Consider the following 26328-nt stretch of genomic DNA (forward strand, 5'->3'; position numbering starts at 1 on the left):
GGGTCTGAAGGGAAACTGAGAGGAAGCAGTGAGGGGTTTAAGGGTAGGGTTTGAAACCTCCCCTAGCCATTTGTCACGTGGGGACATGAAGGCGTCGGATTTTCCTCTGCGAAGATGCTTACCTGTTGCTTCCGCAGACGACCGGCTGGACCCTCTTTAACCCTCCCACAGATCGAAAGATGTGCTACTACATACAAATCCGACGGAACATAATTCCACTGTAAAAGCAGGTGCTTCTAAAATATTCTCCCACCACCCCTCGGGTACGTTTTCAACCTCGCAAGTCTCTTAAGTACTCTGAATGTCGATAATGCGTAACGTTGAGTAAGCATTTAGGTGATTTCGATATATATATATATATATATATATATATATATATATATATATATATATATATATATATATATATATATATATATATATATATATATATATATATATATATATATATATATATATATATATATATATATATATATATATATATATATATATATATATATATATATATATATATATATATATATATATATATATATATATATATATATATATATATATATATATATATATATATATATATATATATATATATATATATATATATATATATATACATATATGGAGTTCGGTCTTTCGTGTCATGTGAGGAGGACGTGCTTCTGCGTTCCTCCCGCTATTACTCGCTTAAACCCGGCTATTGCACGAAATTTAACTTAACCATCTAATCACTTATTTTACTAATTGCATCCTAGTATAATTTAAGTGTAAAAATAAACAGCAAATCGGTCATAAAAAGCGGTTTTATATCAGTTATTTCGAAAAATTTTGTGCTAATTTTTGTGTCAAATCGGTGTCAAACGAGATACATCTCCCTACCTGAATACAAAAAAAGGGTCCTTCGCCAGCCAAGTCGGTCCCACAGAAGCAATAAATCTTCCACATAATTGCTTCCAGCCAAAAATCTTTAACGAACTTTACTTAATAGAATAATAGCAAACAGAAACGGTGTTTCCCAACTGTCTATCAGTTCTTTTTCATATTTAAATTATATTAAAGTAATTCGTGTAATTTTATATACCTTACTAAAGTTATTATTAAAATATTAAATTGCAAACCGCACTCACATATATAAATCCGTTGTCTCCAAAGAGGCGTCTCACGATAAAGATCTGTAAAAAAGTAGTATAACAATTGCTAATCTATTATTATCATAACTAACTACTTTCACTTACAAAGTAACCCTGTTAAATGGCATGTAATAACTCATAAGTGATCCAAGTGATACCTAGGATGACTATATGTCAAAGCTGACCACAGAGAAGAGTTTATGGCGGTAAGAACTCACTCCTTGAATGGAAATCTCTCTCAAGTACCGCCTTTTTCTCAACACATCTTGGATAAATGCGAGAAAAATAATATCCAAACCTCCAACAAGGTAAGAGTGACGATGGATGATAGCTTAGCTAATAGAAACCTGTATTTAGCCACGTACAATGTAAGAACGTTATCGAGTGAAGGAAGTGTGCTTGCATTAGAGAATGAACTAGAAAGTATCAAATGGGATTTAGTAGGACTTAGCGAAGTAAGACGAAAACAGGAAAACCAAATAATCCTAAAAAGTGGTAACTGTCTCTACTGGAGAGGGCTACCAAATGGTAGAATAGGAGGAGTAGGGTTTCTTATCAATAAGAGAATAGAAAGAAATATTATAGAAATAAACGACATATCGGAACGTATATGCTATGTAGTATTAAGAATCTCGAGCAGGTACACTTGTCAAATCTTCCAAGTGTACGCCCCCACATCTAGCCACCCAGACGAGGAAATAGAAGACTTCTACGAAAAACTACAGGGCGCATACGATAATAGCCGCCACCACTTTAAAATAATCATGGGCGACTTTAACGCAAAAATAGGACAAAAGGCAAACACAGAAAGAGCAGTAGGCAATTTTGGTACCGGCCAAAGAAACGACAGAGGCGATCGCCTCATAGAATTCGCAGAACACAACAGGCTCTTCATCACTAATTCATTTTTCAGGAAAAACACCAACAATAATTGGACTTGGGAGAGTCCTAAAGGAGACAGAAACGAGATCGATTTCATCCTAACAAATGCCCTGCACTCCGTTAAAGACGTTAGTGTTTTAAGTAAAGTAGATATAGGCAGCGATCACAGATTAGTCCGTGCCAAGATGGCCATTAATACAAATTGCGAACGTAGGAAATTAATAAAAGGATGCAGTAACTCTCCAGATTTCGCTCAACTAAGGTCTAGGAAAAAGGAATTCGAACTCGAACTTGGAAATCGATACGGGAAATTAAACCCAGAAGCAGACATCGAGGAATTGAACACTGTAATTAGTTCGGTTCTAACCTCAACAGGTAAGAAATTAGGTGGTTTCAGGAAACAGATTAAATTAAGCAAAATTTCAGCGGAAACAAAAAACCTAATTAAGCATAAAAGGAATTTAGATAGGGATAATAATAAGCAAGAATACAATCTAGTAAATAAGGAAATTAAGAAGAGAATAGTCAGGGATGTCAGGGATTTTAACAGCAAGCTAATAGAAAATACCATTAAGAATAACCGTAGCCTGAAAAAGTGCAAACAGGATCTTTTCTTAGGCAAAAACCAAATGATCGCAATCAGATCAGAGAGCGGAGTAATAATTAGGAATAGAGAAGAAATCATAGACAGAGTTTACACGTTCTATGCAAAACTATACGAGAACGACAACGGCCAATCCCCCACTCTGGAATCGACACACGGCCAAAGGGTTCCTGCAGTATTGCCTAGCGAAGTAGAGGCCGCGCTAAAAACTGCAAAGAATGGTAAAACCCCAGGGGAAGATAATATTCCCATCGACTTACTAAAATGTGGCGGCCCCCCCCTAATTAATATCTTAGCTAGGCTTTTCAGCAAATGCATCCAGAACCAAGCTATACCAGAAGGATGGAATAACGCAACTATCATTTTAATACACAAAAAAGGCGACAAAAGCGATATCAAGAACTACCGACCCATTAGTCTACTTTCAGCGGTCTACAAGCTCTTCACGAAGGTTATTACAGAAAGGCTGAAGAATATCCTCGACGAGAACCAACCTATAGAGCAGGCAGGGTTTAGGGCAAATTTCAGCACAATGGACCACCTCCAAGTAGTTGGCGAACTAATCGAGCGCGCCAACGAATATCAACGGCCACTGTGCCTAGGTTTCGTCGATTATGAGAAAGCCTTCGATACAGTTAGTCATAATGCAGTACTTAACGCTCTAAAAACACAGGGAGTGCCGGAACCCTATGTGGGACTGTTAGCTACAATATATAAGAATGCCACAGCTTCAGTTAAAATTTTTTCAGGTACAGATAGATTTAGCATAGGAAAAGGAGTAAGACAAGGAGATACAATCTCGCCCAAGTTATTCAATGCGGTGCTTGAGGGAGTTTTCAGGAAATTGGATTGGGATACAGCCGGAGTAAGCATCAATGGTCGCTTTTTGAGTCACCTTCGGTTCGCAGACGATATAGTTTTAGTAGCTCGTGATTCAGCTGACCTACTTATCAGACTAACACAGCTGGACAGGGAAAGTAGAAAAGTAGGATTAAAAATTAACGTAGATAAGACTAAACTAATGTTCAATAGTTATTGCATGCCTGATAGCATCCCCTTAGATGATAAACCAGTAGAAGTAGTAAATAATTATTTATATTTAGGTCAAATAATTGACATGTCTGGTAGTAAAAATGAAGAGATAAAGAGACGTATGAAATTGGGGTGGAGTGCATTTGGACGGATGAATGCTGTTTTTAAATCAAAAATGCCACTCTGCCTGAAGAAAAGGATCTTTGATCAATGCGTTTTGCCAGTGATGACGTATGGATGTGAAACTTGGACACTGAACGCCAAGATGCAAAATAAAATCCAATGCACTCAAAGAAGTATGGAACGCTGTATGCTTGGCATAACGAGGAAAGACAGGAAGCGGAACACGTGGGTGAGAAATATGACAAGGGTAGTGGACATAGTGGATAGAGTGAAGAGATTGAAATGGCAATGGGCGGGTCACGTAGCTAGGAGGATGGACGAAAGGTGGACAAAAGAAGTGCTTGAATGGTACCCGAGAGAAGGCAAAAGAGTAAAAGGAAGACCGCAAGGAAGATGGGTGAACGAAATTAGGAAAATGTGCGGAATGAGATGGATGAGTGTTGCGCAAAACAGAGACGAGTGGAAGCGTGTTGGAGAGGCCTTCATCCAGCAGTGGATGGCGAATGGCTGTAAATGATGATGATGATGATATACATATATATAATTTTTTTTTTACATACATACATATATGTATATATATATATATATGTATATATATTTTTTTTGCCAATTACAAATATCGATATACTATTTTTAGAATAACTTTAATAAAGCATCATAGAGACGTCTATGGATAAATTTTTACAAATTTTTGATAAACTAATCATCAGCATCAAATTTCAAGATGCTGGAAAACTCAAAAATTTGCGAGACATTTATGGACAAATTTGCAGCATTTTTATAGGAATCGGCGAAATTCGAGATGCTGAAAACTCGAAAATTGCAAGAAATGGATAAAGGTCGCCAATTTGTTGGAACCGTTTCAATTTAAAATCATATAAATGGCAAACTGTGATAAGAAATGATCGACCTGGAGGCACAGACCAAGGTCTGGCCAGCAGCAACCAGTGGGACTCGAACCCGTATTCATGTGTCCGAAAGCATATATGCTAACCACTAAAACTGATTGTGTTTAATTTTTTAAGATCTTGGACTTAGTAATAGACTATTTCTTAGAAATAGTGCAGCTTTAATCTGTTTAAGATTTTGGTATTAACTTGATTTCGCGATCCAAGAAAAGTACTGTTGCGTAGGGGTGGGTGGAGGATCCAAGTAAAAGGCCAAAGTCGTCTCACAGCATTTATTGATGATTAAGGAGATACACGCACTGGCAGTGCTCAGTCCAGAATGACATGATATCGCCTAAGTATCGCCTTATAAGGGATAGGTCTCTCAGGACATCTTCGACATCTAATTTGCTTGCCTATTGTCATGGTCACGTCCTAGATGTCCCCCGCTACCGTTGTGGAGGAGGAGAAGAACTGTACCGGAATGCGACAGAGTACCGCTATTTAGCCGACTTGCACTTAAGCCTGTCGCTAATCCTTGAAACCAATTATACCGGTCACACGGTTTCTCAGGACACTACCCGGCCTAATCCGATCGCAATTACTCGGCGGCTCTTTTTAGTATACGCAACATTGCCTCCCTCTTAGGTCAAGTCCCACGCTACCGTTGTGGATTGTGAGATGGGACCAATAACAGCCAACTTGGTCGCCATTGTTTAGCCTACATGCACTTAGGGTCTAGCTATAATCCTCAAAACCAAGTATAAACGGTCACATAGTGTCAGGGATGCGCCTCGTCCGATTGCCGGCGGCTCTTTTTAGTATACGTTACAGTACGTAAATTAACAAATCCAAATGAATTTTTATAATGTATAAAAATATTAATTAATTAATAATAATTTAAAAAAATCAACTTTATAAATATATTTGTTGTTATTTTAAGCGTTGAAATACCTGGCTCGCTTATTTATTATGTATTATTGACAAAATCTTTAAAAGTATCTGAAAGATAAGCTGCTTGAAGAACCCACTTTGAATCGAAAAATCTTAATTCTAGAGCTTTTTTCTCGGTCAAAAAAAACAATCTCGTTGTTGAATAATAAAACTCGCTAAAGCATTTTTGTTGCAAAAGAGATGATCCGTCACAAATGGTTTTCTCAACTTTTACTCAACTAAACAAATCATAATACTATTTATGTACATATGTATGAATATACATATTTCGTCACTACATGCCACTCTGAATTTCAACCTCAATTACGAATTAATGTATGACTTGTGTTGTGCCCATTGATTTCAACTGGTGGTTTCTGAAAGGAATTGAATTAAAGGAACACGGATTAAAATAAAGTAATATGTTATAAATAAATATAATGTAAAGTGATTTATAGGTGCGCGCTCATATTCATGGTAAAAAGTTGAGTGCCCGCATTACATGCTCGCCCATTCGAAATGAAGAATGATTGTGAATGTGTGTACGCTCCCGAGCAGCGCATCTTACGCTGACGCCACCCGTTCCAAGTCAAGCGCGCTCAATATCAGGAGCACACTGTTAGGTCAATTTTTCTTACCAACGTATAAAATTGTTAGTAATATAAATAGCTAGTGATCTGCCCGTTGATTTCAACGGGTGGTTTCGGAAAGGAATTGATACACGAATTAAAATAAAGTTATACAATGTTATTTATAGTAAATATTTAGTAAGGTAATTTATAAGCACATAATATGAATCGTAATAAAAAGTGCGCGTATTATTATAGTGCGTAATAAAGTAGTGTGTATGTGTCACCCGTGACTCGGGCCAATGTCGCACATGCCTGTCATCAAATGACGAAAAAAAAAATCGAAAACTGTGAGACGGAGGAAATAATCGGTTTTGGCCACAATACATCAAAATACGTGCAATGCAATGATATTATTTATAATGTAATTTAAGTTCATAAGTTTGTATAAAAATTATTAAATTTAAATTTATTAGTGGATTTAATTCAATAAAATTCAAAAAATTTACTTCAATAAAATAATAAAAATAGTAGTCGGAATCGGTTGATTTTTTACAACTCCGAATACAGCTCCGCTTGCAACGCTTCGACTGCCACTCCAACATTACAGCCCTGGTTACATTCTAGTGCAATTGTACGTGTATATAATTCTGGAAGTGAAGTATCTCAAATGGTTCAAATACGAACCGAACAATGCTGTCGTGTCCAGGAAATCATCGGTTTATATAATACTTCCGTTTTTGGAAATCATTTCGGCTATTATTCGTGAGTAAGGTAAATCAAATTGATACAAATCGGACTTTGACGCGCATCGGTGATGTCATCGCATGCAAAATAAGATTTTTCTCTATTTTCCTGTCATTCTGTAAACAATCTGTCATATTAACTATATTTATGGAGACTTTTTTCCAGGAAAAAAATAATTACCACCGAAAAAAAATTAACCGTAGCAAATGAAATAATAAATGTATGTACCAAACCAGCGTGGTAGATTTAATAAATAATTAAATTTGAATAATTATATGTATTTGACGTAATTGATGTATTTGATGGAACTTTATACAATTTGGTGTAATTAAATAAATTATTCAATTACAGTCGAAGTTTATTTTCAGTTTTACATAATACATACATATGTATATTCCAACTGGTGTTTGAGATCATTCTTATTCGAATACAATAAATTACATATTACAATATAAATTAGTAAATTACATATACACATCTCTACAAGCGCAAATATTGTATAATTTCAACAAGGTGCGCCAGTTGTAATATAACAGTTGAGTTTTGACGGCTCTGATGTTCTCACGAATGCTTTAGAATTCAATAATGCGTTGATATTTGCTAGGTATTACTAATATACATAGGTAATGAGTATCGTATTACGATAACTCTAAGAATGTGTTCAAAACAGAAATGTCACTTTCCAACACAATTTACTAGTCGAGTGACGTTTTCACGAAAACCTAACCTCTCCATCTAACCTGGTACCAACTTATAGTTGAAATTTATTCTCAGTGGTAATATATTTTAACCAGTTGGAATGTAATTTGCCATATGAATCAACTTACGTGGGTTAGGCGGAATATTTTCCAACTAGTCAAAATATATTACCACCGAAAATATACTACAACCAGTGGCGGCTCGTCCTAATGGGCTGCCGGGCTGCAGCCCCTCCTATAAAATTCTAAGATATATATTTAATAATACATTTAATATTTTATTTATTAATGATATTAGTTTATTTTTATTAGTTGGATGGACTTAACTATTGGGGCCTTCGACAGAGTAAATATTACTTACAATATCACCCATATCCAAAAGGGTGATATTGTAAGTAATGTTGACCATTTCGAAGACCCCACTAACTTGTATGGTGACAGATGAATTAAAATGTTGCTGTACTGGCTGTAAAGTGTTACAGCGCCGAGCTGAACGCTGCCCAGCCCGGAGTTTCGGAACGAGAAAGAGAAAGAGCTATTTGCAACTGCAGATAGCTCTTTCTCTTTCACTCACTCTGCCTTTTGGGCTGGACAGTCGGCAGCCTTCGCCTGTTAAACGACATTCATCTGTCAGTTTGTTTAAGATTTCGCGCGCTTGATCTTACATTTGATTAGTTGAATCGCACGATCACAGCTTTATTCGTTTTCGTTACTCTTAATTGGTTGCGTACGAGCCCTCATCAAATCTTCGGTGAGTCGTTTTCATTTTGATAACAGCAAACTTTTTTCAAATCTGTTTAACTTTTTCTCGTAATTTTTATTTAAATATATTAAGATTTTTTTTCTTTTAAAAATGGAAGAACAAAAGAATTCAGTAAAATATTTACAAAATTTGCACTTTTCGCGACTAGAACTTACCGAAGAAGTCGCTATAAAAGCATTAGGCTGACTCACGCCCAATTTAATTATTTCACAGCCTGCAACTAGTAGATCTTTTAGTTACTCGCGAAAATTTAATCCAGACATTTATAAAAAAATACAATTGGTTAACGAGATGTACAGAAAAAAACGCGTTATTTTGTTATCCGTGTCTTTTGTTTGGAGGCGAGTCGCCAGGCGAAGCATCTTGGACGAAAACAGGAGTTATTGACTTAAAACATTTAAACGATAAATTTAAAAACACGAGGGAAGTGTCGAACACTTAAAAAATGTGTGTAATCTCACGATTTTGGGAAGCTTGTCGGCGGGAAATAGATAAGCATAACGAAAACGTCAAAAAAAAATCGGGATGTTTTATTTAAAATTATTGATTGCGTTAAATTTTGCGGTAAATTTGAAATGCCAATGAGGGGACACGATGAAACAGAAAATTCAAAAAATCCAGGAGTTTTTCGGGGGCTTCTAGAATATTCACAAAATTTCGACGATTCTTTAAAAAAACATTTTCAAACTTTTTCGGTTTTTAAAGGGACATCAAAAACTATTCAAAATTAACTTTTAGATTGTATTTTGAACGTGTGTAGGGAACAAATAAGTGCTGAAATAAAAAAAAGCAACTTATCTAGCTGTTATGGCAGATGAAACAACCGATGTATCGATGCATTGTCAACAGGTTAATGTTTTTCGTTACGAATTAGGGGGTTAAGTTTTTGAAAGGTTTTAGGGTTTTTTTTAATCCGCGTCGCGAAACCAGCAAGAACGATTTTTTTTTAGCAATCTTACTGGAGTAGCAGCGTATTTTTCGAAATCTTCATCGCGTTTGGACGCACCCCTTTAATGGGTGGTGAATTTTGCTAGTTTTTTTTTCAATAATACTTAAATCCACATGTAAGTGGTCGTACGCCAAAAATTGTGCTTATTTTGTCCTGTTATGACATGATAGAATAATTATGGTGACATTTTTTAGACATCTTTTCAGTGCAGCCCCGCCACTAAAAATTATCACGAGCCGCCACTGACTACAACTATTATATAACGGTAGTTTGTACCAGGTTAGATGGAATATATTCTAACTAATCAAAATATATACTAACCAGCAGCGTGAACTAGTGGTTAGCATATATGCTTTCGAATATAGTGGTCACGGGTTCGAGTACCACTAGTTGCTGCTGGCCAGACCTTGGTTTGTGATTCCAAGTCGATCTCAGATAATCAGATAATCAGAATTTGCCAATTTATCTGATTTTCATTGAAACGGTCCCTACAAATTGGCAATCTCGAATCTCTCTGAATCGTATAAATTGCTGCAAATTTGTCCATAAATGTCTCGCAATTTTTTGAGTTTTTCAGCGTCTCGAAATTTGACGATTTATATTTTTTTAAATGCTCCGTAAATGTAAGTTTATCAAAAATGTATTCATAGAATTATACACTTCAACTGAAACATACTTATTTTATTAATAACACAATTTTGACAAATTTTGACAAATTTTGACAAATTTTGACAAATTTTGACAAATTTTGACAAATTTTGACAAATTTTGTTAGTATTTCATAGTTTATTTATGTTTTTGTAAAATTTACATTTAAAATTAATAAAACAAACAAAATGACCTAGTGTGTTAATTTATGTATCTTGTGTACACACTTTTACTCGGAACATTATTAGATATTAACATGAAAATATGTACTTTATATGTAAGTTAATAATGACTCAGTATAATATGTACATATGTATATATATTAATTGGATGACACAAACTGTTAGTGACAACATGTCGCTTTTTAAAAATGACAAAATTAGTAATAAAAAAACAAAGCAATTTGCTTAAGCGTTTTGTCGGTCCGACGCCTCGTATCACTTCCAATATTAATTTCACTGTCGACGACTTTATATTTTGTTTTTATTTTAATTTCCTTTTTTCTTCGTTAAAAAATGAAAACGTCAAAACTTGGACCAAAGAGCGAGGGAACGAGCCGCAAAATTGAGCGAGAACTTTTAATGAAGCCACTCGTTCCCTCAATTTCACCCTTTTTTGCCGTAACTTTGGTGACTTTGCAAAAATAAAAAATAAATTTATCCATATTTTTATATTATAATAATATTTTTATATAGTGTTACTTAAAAAAAATACTAATAAGGCAAAAAAAGTTGTAAGGTCATCGTTTAAAAGTTTTTTTTTTATCGTTTCAGGAAAGACTTTTGCTCTCAGTTATACCGAGACACGTGGCCATGGAGATGAAGGCTGACATTGCAGACGAACCGAGGATCGAACAGTTTCACAAGATTTACATTCAGAGGCACGAAAATGTCAGGTAAAAAAAAACACTCATATTCAGACACATCCTTGTTCTTTTATATTGGGTATATTGAACCCGTATTATCGACTTCATTCTCGCAAATACGATTTCCACAACTTTTCAATTCCAACGGCACACATTCAGGTATTAAATTCTCGAACAAAAAGAGAATCACATTCACTCATTTCCATCCTATAAATGTTACATTTCAATTTTAGCTCCTTCCCCTTTTTTATTATGAAAAATAATATAAATGTATCATTATAATGAATTTAAATTTACGTTTAAATGATATTATATTAAACGAGTGTTGTGCCCATTGATTTCAACGGGTGGTTTCGGAAAGAAATTGATACACGAATTAAAATAAAGTTATATGTTATATATAAACATAGTGTAAGGTAATTTACGCGCGTGTATGAATTCCCCGTTCACCCGTTTGAAATGATGACTGCCTGTGTGTGTATGTACGCTTCCGCGCAGCGCATCTGACGATAACGTCATCCGTCGCGCAACCTGACGTCACTCGGCGCTCAATTATTAGACATCTATGTATTATTATCATTAAACACGCAAATGTTATATCGTGTTCACCGACTTAATGTATACGCATAAACTAAGTCATCGAATTTAATGTATGCGCATAAATTAAGTCACATTCATCGAATTTAATGTATGCGCATAAATTATAGGCATAAAAATAGAGGATGCTTAAAATGCACCTATTGGTCAATGGTTTTAGTCCACGTGGACTACTTCACTCTGATTGGCTACATATATATGTATGTATTATATGTACATATATATGATCTAAATTATTGACACATAATAATTTGAATTTTTTTTTTATAATACAAAAAGAACTTTTCTAGCGGTATTTTCTACCTCTTTATATTATTGCGTAGGGATGGGTGGGGAATCCAAGTAAAAAGCCAAAGTCGCTTCACAGCATTTATTAAGTGATTAAGGAGATCCACGCACTGCCAGTGCTCCGTCCAGAATGCCTTGGTAAGGCCTTATTACCTGCTTATAAAGGGCAGGTCGCTCAGTGCATCTTTCTTGACACGTTTGTTTACCTATTGTTATATACTCTAGCGGGAAGCGGCCGAATGCCGTTACCGACCATTAAGTCCATTCGGGGGGTCTCCCTTAGCAGCCGACATCACTTAACCCTTGAGATAATTCTTGAAAACCAATTATAACGGCGGCTCCTTTTACCATATGCTACAATATCAACAAACAAACTTTATATCAACTTAATTATGTAACGGATCATTTATATTTCCCCTGTCCCCGGGTTAGGTTTGAAAATGGAACTTGTATGCAAACTTAATTGCCAGATGCTGATTTTAAAGTTAAGTTGCAAAAACAAAACTTATCATAGAGAGCTCGTATTTAGTCAAAACATATTATTCAATTTAAATAATTATTAGAGTATAATATTATGCATACTTCCTAATAAGTTCATCGTTTGATCAACGCACAGTTACAATATATCACCGTCAAAGTATATTTATTACCAGTAGTAATATTTTTTATCTGGTGATTTAGATCAATTTATATTCGAATACAAATTAACTAATATAAATGCATACATATGTATGTTTGAAGAAACGTTTATTTTGAAAGTGGCAGAAGTCCAATTTTCAGTTTCATAAACACTATTTCTGTTTGACTTAATTCAAAAATTCTTATCACATATTTTAATTCGATATAACTAGAATCTCTGAAAAGCAAAATAAACGTATACAGACAACCAGTATTTTAAAATATTGTTCAACGGAAAACATTTTATTTAATGTTTTGTGAGATATTTCTCGAAATTAAGAAAAATGAACTTGAAAAATGCCACTTTCAATTATAAGGGCTCGTATGTTTCTAAAGGCGATAATACAGTTTCATAGATGTTCGTCATTAGTTATATTATATATTAACTTTGACAGTTTAGATTTTTACTACATCTACATATGTACGTAGTAACAATATATTTTTGATTTTTAAATGCTTTTTATTATTACGAAATTATATTCACAATACATCTTATATCTATTTTAATAGCTACTGATCTACTGATCTTTTCCTATTTTGCAATTTAATTTAATTTGGTTAGTAATCATGGTATTATATTATTCTAATGTTAATCTACAGCATAATAGGAAAAAGAGCTCAAAACCCTATGTACAATCCTTAGTAACAGTATATATGTATGTATGAAATTTTGTGATGATGCGAAAATTCGAACTCGAGATTTTAACTGATTCGAACTCAGAATCGATCACTGATCACGTTTTAATGTATGTGTCTGTGTCTGTGTATTTTAGGAATTTTTTTGAACACCGAACAGCTTAGACATTAGGTCGCATTAGCCTAGGTTTTGTGAATCATATTCAAAAAATGAATGAACGAAACGGAATACAACGAAATATAAACACATTGACTGATTCTGACCAGTCAGATTCTAAATCCATTGTTTCATATTTTATTTTATTACATACATACATACATCATATGTGCCATGACAGGAAATATCCCAAGGCGACAAATATTGTTTTTATTTTTATACATAAATACTAATAATTTTTTCAAACATAACAAGACATAAAATTTGCAAGAAATGCATTGCGTAGGTAAAATTTTAAAAAATCAACAAATTCGAGATGCTAATAACTCGCATTTGTGAGAAACTGAGGGGAAGGATACCGTTTTTTTTAATCCACCACAACAATTAAGCTAGACAAATCGTAAAAATTCTAACAAGAGGCAGTCGCACAGTGTTTTAAAAACAACAAGATCTTGCCAGCATCGTATTTGACCGGGACTTGAACCCACGACCTCTCAAAATCGTTTGCAATAGATTTACAAGTTCACTACAGCATATGAAATAACTACATACATATGTATGTGCGTAAGATATATGAAACAAAATTTATAATAACAAGTCAATATATATAACAACTGGTATTACACTTTGACTGTACGTTTTGTTTTGTTTGTTATTATATACATATGTAGGTATATTAGACTTTTTTTGTCCACTACGTTCTGAGCCCTGTTCCTGTTCCTATTATAAGTGCCTAATTACATCTATAATTTTATTAATATATTTATATTAATGAGAACAACACGAAAGGCGTTAAATACAGATATTTTTATTATTTACTACATAAATATTTACAAACATATGTACATATATATGTATACTAGGAAAGCCTACCTGGCCAATTACAAACATCGATATAGAGACATATGTATATAGAAAAATTTAATAGATTTTACATCTTAACAAAAAAAATTTTATATACATATGTATATATGTATGTTGGGGAGAGTGGTGTACCTATGGACGAATGTACCTGTGGACAATGACTTTATTTCGGTCGGGGAAAATATTTTTGCTACACCAATGTTCTAGGGAATTATGAACATCGAATATTGGCAACATTCAATCCACCTTTTGGTGCCGCGCGCTGCCAGATTCAAGTTTTTTCGAGAATTTCGTTATTTGGGACCCAAAAGTAAATATTTACTAACGAACTGTTTGTTTTTTCATATTTATTAAAATAACTATTCATACAAGATATGCATTTAGTTTTGTATAGTGGTTATTTAACTATTTGGTAACGACGATATCTGTGTTAAAACGTAACCACAAAGAAGTGTATTTTAATATTAGTTGAATATTTCGTTTTGTTGTACCTTTGGACATTTATTTGGTTGTACCTCTGGACGCGTCTAGAGGTTAAGGTTAGAGGTTCTTGTGAAATTAACAACCAAAAAGACTTTCAAGTATTATGTTGCTGAAGCTATGAATAATCCAATCTAAAATGATATTGAAATTAATTATTACAAGAAAATATCGACAGATTTCTTGTGGTCGATTGCAAAATTTATAATATTTGTAAGAGGAAATTTCTGGGAAATTGCCTCCTCCTCGAGTGGTAAACCAGTCTGGGAGACTCAAATCACATTTGGAATTTAATGTAGACCTTGAGAATTTCTACATTGGATGAAATAGTTTACTTTGTATAAATTATGATATCTTTCCAAAGGTACAACATACACTCTCCATAGGTTCAACATAGTGTTGAACCTTTGGAAAATTTTTTGTCTCTATTATTTTTGCAAAAAATCAAAAACTGTTATGCTATCATTAATTTTTCTGTTTTAATTTTAATCTTGAATATTCAACCTTTCTAATGACATTAAAAAGTTTGCATAAAACAATAAAGTTGCTGAGCCATTAGTGAAAAAGCGAAAATTGTCCACAGGTACACCACTCTCCCCTATATTATAAATTGCCAAATTTCTAGATGCTAACCAACCAATTCAACCAGTGGGACTCTCGAACCCTTGACCACTTTGTTTAAGTGCATTATATGCTAACCACTATTGCATGCTGCTGGTTTATTATTATCATATTCCTTGAAAGCCTCATATATGTATGTTTATGTATATACATATGTACGTTCCATTAATACGCACTAAATAATTAGTTGATCCCTCCGAAAACTGGACTAATTTATATTTATAGTTTGATAATACCAGAGTATATAAAATTAATTCAAATAATTCTGAATGTTCAAATCATTTTGATATTAAAATTAAATAAAAATCTCATTCTATTGTCAATTCTAAGCTTTTGCTACGCAAATGTTTTATTGCGAATTTTAAAACTGATCATCTAGAAATCCAAATGCTTAAATATACATACGTATTAAGTATATTTACATACTTGTATGTACATATAATCAGAATATACGAAATACACACATTTGTATGTATGTGCACGAGAAATAACCGAATTCCCAAATCTGCAATTTGCTCTCTCGGCTTAAAAGCTCTCCGACACATCATATTATTGGCGATCTCCATTCGCGATTTGGAATGTCGAGAATGCCGCTTTTCACTCTACTCCCCGGTAAATATGTATGTACATATATATGCATAGCCATTACTGTTCAGAATTTCGCACGAATTCGCAGAATCGAACCAATTCGCACATCCCAAACTAACTATTGACATTTAAACAACAGAATTCGTTCAGTCAGAAATCATGGTAACCTGTTATATACAATGTAAATATGCATCCCCAAGACGAATACACTTGTGATATCACATCATGAATGATCCTTATATAATAGAAACAATAGGAACAGTTGTGAAGACAATTTTTTTTTTTTTTTGATTTTTAAATGCTTTTTATTATTACGAAATTATGTTCACAATACATCTTATATCTATTTTAATAGCTACTGATTTACTGATCATTTTCTATTTTACAATTTTAATTTTATTCTGTTAGTAATCATAGTATTAGATTATTCTAATGTTAATGTACAGCATAAAAGGAAAAAGAGCTCAAAAACCTATTTAAAATTCTTATAAATGCTCATAGTACATCTAATACATAATATTTATTAAAGACTCTCTAAAGTCGATGACCTAAAACAGATTGTGTTTAGGTAAACTGTGTTTATACCTGAAGGGTATAGATATTTTATTTAGCTTGTAGTTGAATAGCTTGTATAGTATAGCCTGATGTTGAATTGCTACCTCAAACTTTCCAAGGAATCTTTTTTTTTTCAAAATTAATACTCATGACATATATGTTTGTTTGTTTGTTTCAGCATCCTCTTCGCTGACATGTGCGGTTTTACGACTCTTTCAGCTCAATGTTCGGCCGAAGAACTTGTCCGTCTCCTAAATGAACTTTTTGCCAGGTAATCAATTTTCACATATATCAAAATTCTATCTGTCAAATATCATGTATATGTCACCAGTTCAAGCAGTGAAAATGTTTCCAACAATGAATTTACAACGTACTACCAACCCTAACAAACTAATCTTAAATGAATAAAACCAACCCTAACTTAACCTTACCTAACCTAGCCTTAAATAAATGAGTGTCGTTTGCTAAGGTTTTTACGATGTGTTTGTTTCCGCATCCAGTCCCATACACGCGGGTTAAATCGAAACAGATAGTGGACCATGAGGAAAGTTGGAATGGACATGAGCGGGGCGACGCGCTGTCATCCAACTGTCAAAAATTATAATTTCACTGATAGGGGTCAGTGAAAATGTAATTGGATATGATTTCACTGAAATATACCCGGTGTAAATGTAACTGGTTATGATTTCACTGAAACGTGAGTGAAAATATATTTTCACTGCGACATATGCATACATATAAAAATCGTTATCGTATAGGTATATACATTTTGGGTGAGTTATTGTGTAATTACTGATTTTTTATTTAAATGTTCAGTAATAATCGAATTTGGTTAGTTTATTTATCAATTTGGTCGGTAAACACATTTTTTAATTTAATTTATATTGGGTTTGATTTAAGGGGGACCACTAGTGTGACCGCGCGTAAAAAATGTGATTTTTGGGAATTAAAATAAAAAAACTACTAGATGGAATGTTTTACCGTTTTATGGATATATAGTTATACGCAATCTCCCAAGGCTCAAAAAAAAAAGTACCCCCACTGCTGCAGTGATAGCGACCTTCACAGTGCCTGAAATCAAAAAATTCAAAAAGAGTATTAAACTAGAAGATATTTCCCGTACCTCGATCAAAACCATGAACCTCGATCAAAAAAAAAATTGAAATTTAACAAAATGACGGTGTTTAAAAAAAAATTCGGGTGTGACCAACCCATGACTTTATCTTTGTATTTGAGGAATATAAGAAGGTTACAAAACAAAATTCGATATTGAACTGATGACTATGATAGCGATACAAATTGAGCGCAAATGTATGGAAACTTGCACAAAACAAAAGTTCTATTTCCGGTTGTCTGATTGTGTTCAAATTTTTTTTATTACTAAAAATCACTATCAGTATTGATACTCATTAAATATCAAGAAAATAAAAATAATTTTAAAGGTCCAAATAAAATATTGAAATATTGTTTTAAAAAAAATACTACTTCCGGTTTACGAATTCTGACCAAAACCCTACCAGCTCTAAGTAAGAACATAAAGGATAGAAATATAAATTTTCAGCTTAATACGTTCAGGGTTGCGGACAGAGTAGTGGGCACAACATTTTTGACCTTTCTACGAGGAAAAAAATCCCACTTCCGGTTCATTAAATTAAGTATTTTTTTTTTATTTTTACTTAAAACCACTATTTTTATTATACACAATAAATATCAAGAAGCTTAAAACAATTTAAAAGGTCAAAATAAAATAATTGAAAAATAATGAATTATTGTTTTAAAAAAAAATACTACTTCCGGTTTACGAATTCTGACCAAAACCCTGCCAGATCTAAGTTAGTACATAAAGGATAGAAATATAAATTTTCAGCTTAATACGTTCAGGGGTGTGGACAGAGTAGTGGGCACAACATTTAACTAAATTTTATAATTAACTTGGTATTAAACTTAAACTTCTAGATATGAAATTTCAGTTCAATAAACCAAAAGGTTTCTGAAAAAAACATAAAAAACTTCGATTCTCTAGAGTAAAAGTACTACTTCCGGTTCAGATAGAAATATTTAAAAAATATGAGGTTATAAAAATTATTATTTGTATCATATTTAAAAAAAATTCAGTCCGATTCAGTTAGTGGTTTGGGAGATAATTGAATTCAAAAACTTAAAAAAAGAGGACACCTATAAGGCGAGGTACCATTTCCGGTCAACTTAAAAATTTGAAAAAAATTTACGTCGTGTCGATAAGAATTTCAGTAACCGATACTAAGTTTCAGTTCGATAGGACTAACGGTGTTAAAAATATCCCCAAAATACACACCCACACAGACACACACACACACACACATTTTTTCTAGATCATGAAAACGTGATCAGTGATCGATTCTGAGTGCAAATCAGTCAAAATCTCGAGTTCAAATTTTCGCATGATCACAAAACTTCATCTATTGTTACTACGTACATAGATAAAGTAAAAATCAAATTTCGCGCATAAATTTGTTGATTTTTGGCCAGCCAAAATTACATTTTTTATTCAATCGGAAAACTGGAGGTTCATGGCACGGAGATACATATATAAAAGAAGCTGAAAAAAAATCAAATCGATCGGATGTTTCATTCTCGAGTTATAACTGCAGCAAATTTTAAAAATGTAGTTTCAAGAAAAATGCGTTTTAAGTTTAAGTAACTGATTTCGTGGTTATAAATCAAGAAATATCATACCTACTGCTAATCTGCTATTCCAGGCCCATACAATGCACCTTCCTCTTCTTTGAAAGAAGCTTTTCTTTGAGCTGATCGGCCCTCTTTCGAAGCAGCTTGTTGACGATGATCTGCTATTGTCAGCGGCATAATCGTTTGCTGCAAGGCCAACTATTATTCCCCATCACATTGAACATTTTTAAAATAGAAAAATAACCGTCATTGAATATTGACGTAGCAAAATAATTGGATAATTCTATAATTTTGAGACCACTGGAGTTTATTAATTCATTTGATAGTTATTTTTTATGTATCCTTGCTTTTTCCTCTTAAGGTCTTATCAACGTTCTTCAAACTACGGCATCGTGATCCCATTCTTTTCTTTACATGTAGACAGCACTCAAGTTTTTGTATTGGAACATCATATGGATTCAAATCCAACAATCCTTTGTAAATGGCACTATCACCATCGCCAATATACCGCTATTCGAGATATGCACTTGAAATTTTAGTATGTTATTTTTAAAGGTAAAGACTATCGAAATATGTAGTATATAAGGTATAGACTATCGAAAAAAAAAAGATTTTTTAAAAATGTCACACTAGTGGTCCCCCTTAACAGTGCATTAAGAAAAATAAATTTGTTCCTTAGAAGGAATCATTTTCCCATTAGAATGAAAGAAATTGCGAATTAAAAAAACATATTTCTATTAAATAAATAATATTACATTGAGTAATATTTTATTCGCAGTATGAAATAAAAAAAAACGTTTCGATCATTTAATAATTAAAAAGTTAAAAACATTAAGTGATAAATGAAAAAATATGATAATTGGTCGTTATAGCGCTCGAGAGACGTCGTAACATTGCGACAGTGAATATGTATATGTATGCAAGATGCGGATATACATATGTAGGATGCGTTAGTGCGCATTTCATTCATTTTAAGTTGCTTTATATTTTTCTGTAGTAAAATTAATTAAAAAAATGCCCCCATTTGAGATTTAAATGCTGACCTAATTGAAAATTTTTCAAATGAAGTATTCAAATATTATATTTAAGAAACATAATTTGTTATGTGTTCTTTATTAATATTAAAAAATTGCACAATTACATATATGTATATAATATATTTTAAAATTGTTCAATTCTAGTTTTAAATGATATAATATATCTTTAAATTCACACGAATTTTATGGAATGCTTACGATAAATGCGCATTTAAATTGTCCTCATTTATATTTACCAGGTTTTACCCCGAGGAGAATTTGTACACATGTACTTTATATAAATTTATATCATTATTATTATACATTTGAAATTATATTCAAATAACAATGTCAACTGAGGGTAAATTGCCAATTTGTTTGTAACCATTTCAACAATGAAATCAGATACATTGGCAAACCGATTTGATCGATCGACCTGGAGTCATATACATACATACATATATATATATATATATAAAGTCTGGCCAGAAACACTGGACCAGAGATTGAACCCATGACGCCTCAGTTGATAACATTATACGCTAACCACTGAGCTATGTTGCTGGTTTAACGTAGCTCAGCGGCTAGTATTTATTTGGATTCCTCAAAACATCTTATTTTTCTTATCTCATTTGAATGTTAGTGTTCAAAGCATAATACGAAATATGTAGTCTATTAGATAACATTCATTATTAACACTTTGAATGAACCAAAAATTTATATGAGAGATAATGAGAACCTATAGAGCAAATTTTATAAGATATAGAGTGAAAAAAGAAAAAGTTATAGGCGTTTAAACAATTGAAATCTGACATGGCGAAAAGTGAGAAAAGGCTAAACAAACGCTGGATGTTTCGTCAGCGATATTTTTGAACCATCATAATGACGGAGGATCCATTTACTTACATATATTGATGACCAAAATGAGCAATATGGCAAAGTATGAAAACGATCTGATAACAGGCAATTTTTTTTCTGAATTGTAATCTTAAGTGAAACGTAAACTATTTAGCCTGTGAGTTGTGAAGGAGTGGTAGAAAGACGCGTTTGGATAGCTAGCTGTCATCGCGTCAATCTAACACAAGATTTCGATGTAGTTTTTAATAAGTTATTTGATGATTAAAGTCGTCTAAATGCATGTCGGAGACATAAACTTACTTCAATGTTAACTACCCTCATATTTCGGTACGATATCAAAGTGACCTGAAGAGTGGAAGTGGCTCAATTGTCACTTCGTCAACTCCAATCGGGTATGTCACGGGTCCATCTAGGGTACTCAGTTCCGACGGAATATTAAAGGATGATATTGAGGTTTTAAGGGGTCTTTGTTTGGAATTAGCAACGAAGCTACCAGGTGACATCCAGTGGCGGATTATCTCCCCCGAGGGAGAAATAAGTTCAAATACGACGTCCATGTTATACTACGACCTGTGAAATTTCCGTAACAAGTCACATGATGAAACACCTTTGAATTCTCTGGAAACATCGATTTCAATATATGTACTACATAAGTACGTATTATATAACATATAATGGAGTACAATACAAAGTAGGGGCGATGTTTCTGTGCGAGTCAATTGATAGTCTCCGGAGGCTGTGCTCAATTAGCATTTAGTGACCTCCGTTTCACAACCTTTTCTCGTAAGTGGACCAATTTTCTAAACGTGTTTTATGATAAAAACAAACTTGTCGCTTTTATGACACGTTGAGCCAGCTTTGTGCAGTGTTCTTACATTTTTAAATTCAATACCAATTTTGTACGCTTTCTTTTTTGATGGAATTTTATTCATATTTTTACACAATGTATTACGATGAATGGAACGAAACGTGTTTCAGAATTTTAAAACTCGACATACCAATTATTTTTCAGAAACGAACCATATTTATTTTTAAAAAAGTATTTTTGTACAAAAAGTATGATAAAAGGTAACAATATTGAAATAATTATTAATCCATTGATCATTATCTACATATCTTACAATTATTTTCTTATTGTATGTTTTTTTACCATATTTATCTTGTTCAATATTATTCTTATTCATAATAGGTAAAAAGCTCAAAACTGAAATGTATGAGTATGTACCTACCTTTGAACGTAAAAAAACCCCAAAAACGTAAAATATTTGTATAATTTCAATTTTCAATTTTCACAGAGCGGATGAAAATTTAGAAAAAAGACAAACTGTTAAAGTGTTTCTTTTTTTTCATGTAACTCTTATTTTTTAGTAAAATTTAAACTAAATTTTATTATTTTTATAACTTCTTTAATATAATTTGAAGACAACTTCATTATCGTAAACAATGATAGATAAATATTTTATTTTTCCCTATAATCGGAAGACTTGCGAGAACTGAGCATGCTGTCGCATTCCTGTAATGTGTTGTAACGTTGAAAGGACATAAAATTATTTGTTTATTTATTTTTTTAATGATTCCATATTTAACTATATAATATTATTACAATATAATTCAATGCAAGGTCTTAAATAATATTACTGTAAGCCGTGCTGTCCATAATATGACGTCGACAATTACTTTTATCGTCTAAAAAATATAAAATTCCATTAATATAAAATATTATAAACAACGTATTTTATATAAAAATTAGTAATGTAAAGTTTCCTTTAATTTAAAGAGAATACATACCTTTGAATTTGCGCGTTACTAATTATAAATGGTTTCCCCACGCCTATATACATACATACATAACTCATAGTTAAATTATTTTATGCTAATATTATATTAATTCTCTCGCAATATTTGCCGTGCACAAAGATTGCATGGTATGTCAACTAGTCAACGTAAATACAAAAAGGCTATATAATAAACATACTACGTTACACTATCCCAACATTTGCAATTTCTTACATAGTTTAACGAAAATATTCCACCTGCATTGTTTAATGAGAAATTCAGCTTCTGGATGTTCTGGATGTTTTGAAAATTTTCGAGATAATCTGTGATGGTGTTTATGCATTGTTAAGTGTACGTACATACATATATATTCATTCATCCATAACAAAAGCTGAATTCTTCTACAGCGTTCTGAAAAAAAAATAATAAAGAAAAGTAGTTACCTATATTTATAGTAGCGAGTCTTGAATATTAAACAAGGCTGTATTATTTCTCCTTTACTTTACAATCTCTTTTCTGAAAATATTTTCAAAGAGGTTATTACAGATACCATGCACTCGTCTCAATAAAATACAATATATACATATATAAATGACACCGTTCTTCTTGCTGATAGTGCAGAAGCCTTACTGACACTACTTAAATACTTTGTGACGTACATTTTGTTTGAAAATAAACCTTAAAAAAAGAGGTTATTACAGATACCATGCACTCGTCTCAATAAATTACAATATATACATACATTGTATATATGTAATTGACACCGTTCTTCTTGCTGATAGTGCAGAAGCCTTACTGACATTACTTTAATACTTTGTGACGTACATTTTGTTTGAAAATAAACGATAAAAACAAAATATATGTTAGGTGAACGTGTTGATAACCTAAACGAGATTAATGACATAGCCAACCATGACAATAATAAATGAATGGTTAGAATTAATTCAACATGAATGATTAAGTAGTTGGGTAAATAGTGACGAGTGTGAATTGAATTGTCCAAAAGCATCATTTTTCAAGATAAAACCAGCACTGAATAGATTTAAAATTAATCGACGATATTCCTGATTATATGTACAAATGTACGTTTCCTTTTTTTTCACTGTATAGAAACGTAGGTTCAAAACTGAATGTTCAAAACTATCGAAATTTTGATATGATGTTTAGACGAAAAGAGCCAAAATATGTATTGGAGCATATAAAAAGGTCATCATTATATGATACAATACGCAGAGTATTTGAATATTTTGGGTACTTGGGGAAAAAAATAATACGTAATACTACACACTTAGTCTGCGTTGTTGGAGGAGACGGGCATTTCCGGGTTTAACCCGGCATTATTCAGACGGATAAAAGTTGGGGAAAAACCTTTAAAAGGCTCCGATCCCTTCCAAAACGAAAATTCTCCTGCAGTACTAATTTAATTTCTAACTACTAATACAATATCGGAAAAACACACTTTTCCAGCGTTGCTCAGGCTCTTCTATGTAAAACCCATCTATGTAGTACGGATACTAGTATGAGATAGTTTACAAAATTTAACAGATTTATGCTAAGAATCGTGTAAATGCTTGGTACCGACTTTGACTATGAATATTGAATTATTAACGAATGATAGTAATTCAATATTTGTAGTCGAGGTTCATCGTTATCAGCACAAATAAACTGTCTAAAATCTGGAGAGATATTTCAGAAGTCGTCTTTCGGATGTGGTCTTTGATTTTGTGGATTTTATAGTCAGTAATGTTTTATAAATTCAAAGAAAGCCAATTTTTGAATCAAAAAAAGAAAGAAATGAGGGCGCCTCGTGGCGCCCCTTGACTATGACCCCCTAGGCACGTGCCTAATCTACTGCACGTTTAAGCCGGCCCTGGGAATAAGTAAATATTACAAAACAATTATTTTAGTAGAAAAAATACAAACTTGGTTAAAAAAATACTTGCCAAAACTTGTCTGAATATGCCGGAACAGTGGGGTGCTGGATAGTATAAATAAAAACGGTCATTTACATGAACTCTTGTGCTTTGCTATAGCCGTGAACTGCTTCATAGATATTGAAAACTGAATACGTTTACCTGATAAGTGGGAAATATCAATAACCATCTAACGTTAGAATAGAATATAACAAGCTTTAAGACCTAAAATCCTTTTGTGGAAAATGCGTTCAAACGATCTTAACGGGTTGAAATTGAAAATCTACAGTAATTTATTGGCTAATATTTTTAACATTATTTTTATTTATTCCTAGTATATATTTAATAACTTATTTTCATATTCTATTCATAAATAAAAGTATACATATATTGGAAAGACTTTCATTTAAAGTGATTTATTTGATGATTTAAATCGGATAAATGTATGTATGTATAATATATATGAATGTGTCAATTATATTAGTACGCCAGATGTATTACAAATTTATCACATGCATCAAATTGATTAATGAAATGATGATTGAATGGATGTATGCACCTGTCAATGGTCTTATTAAAATATGATCGGCATTGCTCGACGAATGAAAACCCTTTCAAAACCGTGACGCAGTTCAATTATTGATAATGGTTAGCTTATTGATTCATCGACTAATGGTTAGCTTATACACCGGCTAATGGTGAGCTTCCACACATTAAACATTCTGCTTTTAAGCTCCATAATCCATGCTTACGAGTGATAAAAATCCCACCATTAAAATATTGGATACATTGCAAATCATCAAATCACTATATTTCAATTATAACAAATAGAATCATCTGCATATGCCGTAGCGGAAAGACGTTTAATCGTTTCTGCTGCAATTTAGAGGCTACTCTTTTAACTGTATGAAAAAATAATGAGAATTTTCCCCGGTATTCCGGCACGCTTTGAGAGTGTCGTGGTTTAAAAATAGTCCGCATAGCGTAATCACACATTGGTCGTTTTAAACGTGATATTCCATTATGATGTTTCTCTCATTTTGGGGGGATGGGGGAGACGTGGGCGAGCGAATTTTTCCGCATCCCTTCCGAGGGCGAGAGGAGAGTGGGGATTGAATTAGCACCCCCGCCTCCCGACCCCCCCCCCCCTCTTCAAGCGAGTTTTCCGACCCCTTCCACGTATGAAATGGTATGGGAAGGACTAACATCCAAAACCGACGGTGTGTAGAAATCCAATTACCGAGAGCCCCAGTTCGCCCTATTTCTGGATACGTTACATGTTTTGTCTGCAATTAATATTCGAACGGTTGGTGCTTCGTGACTCTCACCACCTCCCACCCTCCCCCATAATTTACAGGGTGCTTCCACAAGGAGTTATCTCTCTTGCATTCCCCCTCGGACGTTTAAATTGATTGATGGTCGTTTAATTTTGCACATCAAAAGCTTCCGAGCGTTAATTGATTCTTTTAATTTTTAAACAAACACACGTAATGCCATGAAAGTGCCCACTTTTGATGACTTGTGTTCGAATTTCACTTCGTCGGCAATTTTTAATATGTCGCCCTTATAGTAGGGGTAGTTAAGTGATGTGAGCATCACTCACGATCACTTTAAACTACCAGCGAATCTTTTTATACACCTACTTATATACCTATGTATGTATATAGCTCAAGGTATATGTATGTACCTATACATATTTATGTACCAAAGATGGCACGTTGAAAACCATTTGTTAAATCGATTCAATACTGGATACATATTCACAGTTCATAAGATCTGATTGTTCAAGGAAATGTTTTTTGTA

General features: G+C 33.1%; 1 protein-coding gene across 2 annotated transcripts in view; it reads left to right on the forward strand.

Annotated features, from left to right (window-relative positions):
* LOC143922520 (adenylate cyclase type 6) overlaps positions 1 to 26328 on the forward strand; it is a 335909-nt gene that overhangs the window by 288343 nt on the left and 21238 nt on the right. For both annotated transcript variants that reach the window (XM_077445784.1, XM_077445785.1), the window contains 2 exons: positions 10739 to 10860; positions 16473 to 16565. In XM_077445784.1, the coding sequence (XP_077301910.1) occupies positions 10739 to 10860; positions 16473 to 16565 (215 nt within the window). The remainder of the gene's footprint in view (positions 1 to 10738; positions 10861 to 16472; positions 16566 to 26328) is intronic.

Source organism: Arctopsyche grandis, chromosome 2, assembly GCF_051622035.1.
Source record: "Arctopsyche grandis isolate Sample6627 chromosome 2, ASM5162203v2, whole genome shotgun sequence".
Classification (NCBI taxonomy): Eukaryota; Metazoa; Arthropoda; class Insecta; order Trichoptera; family Hydropsychidae; genus Arctopsyche; species Arctopsyche grandis.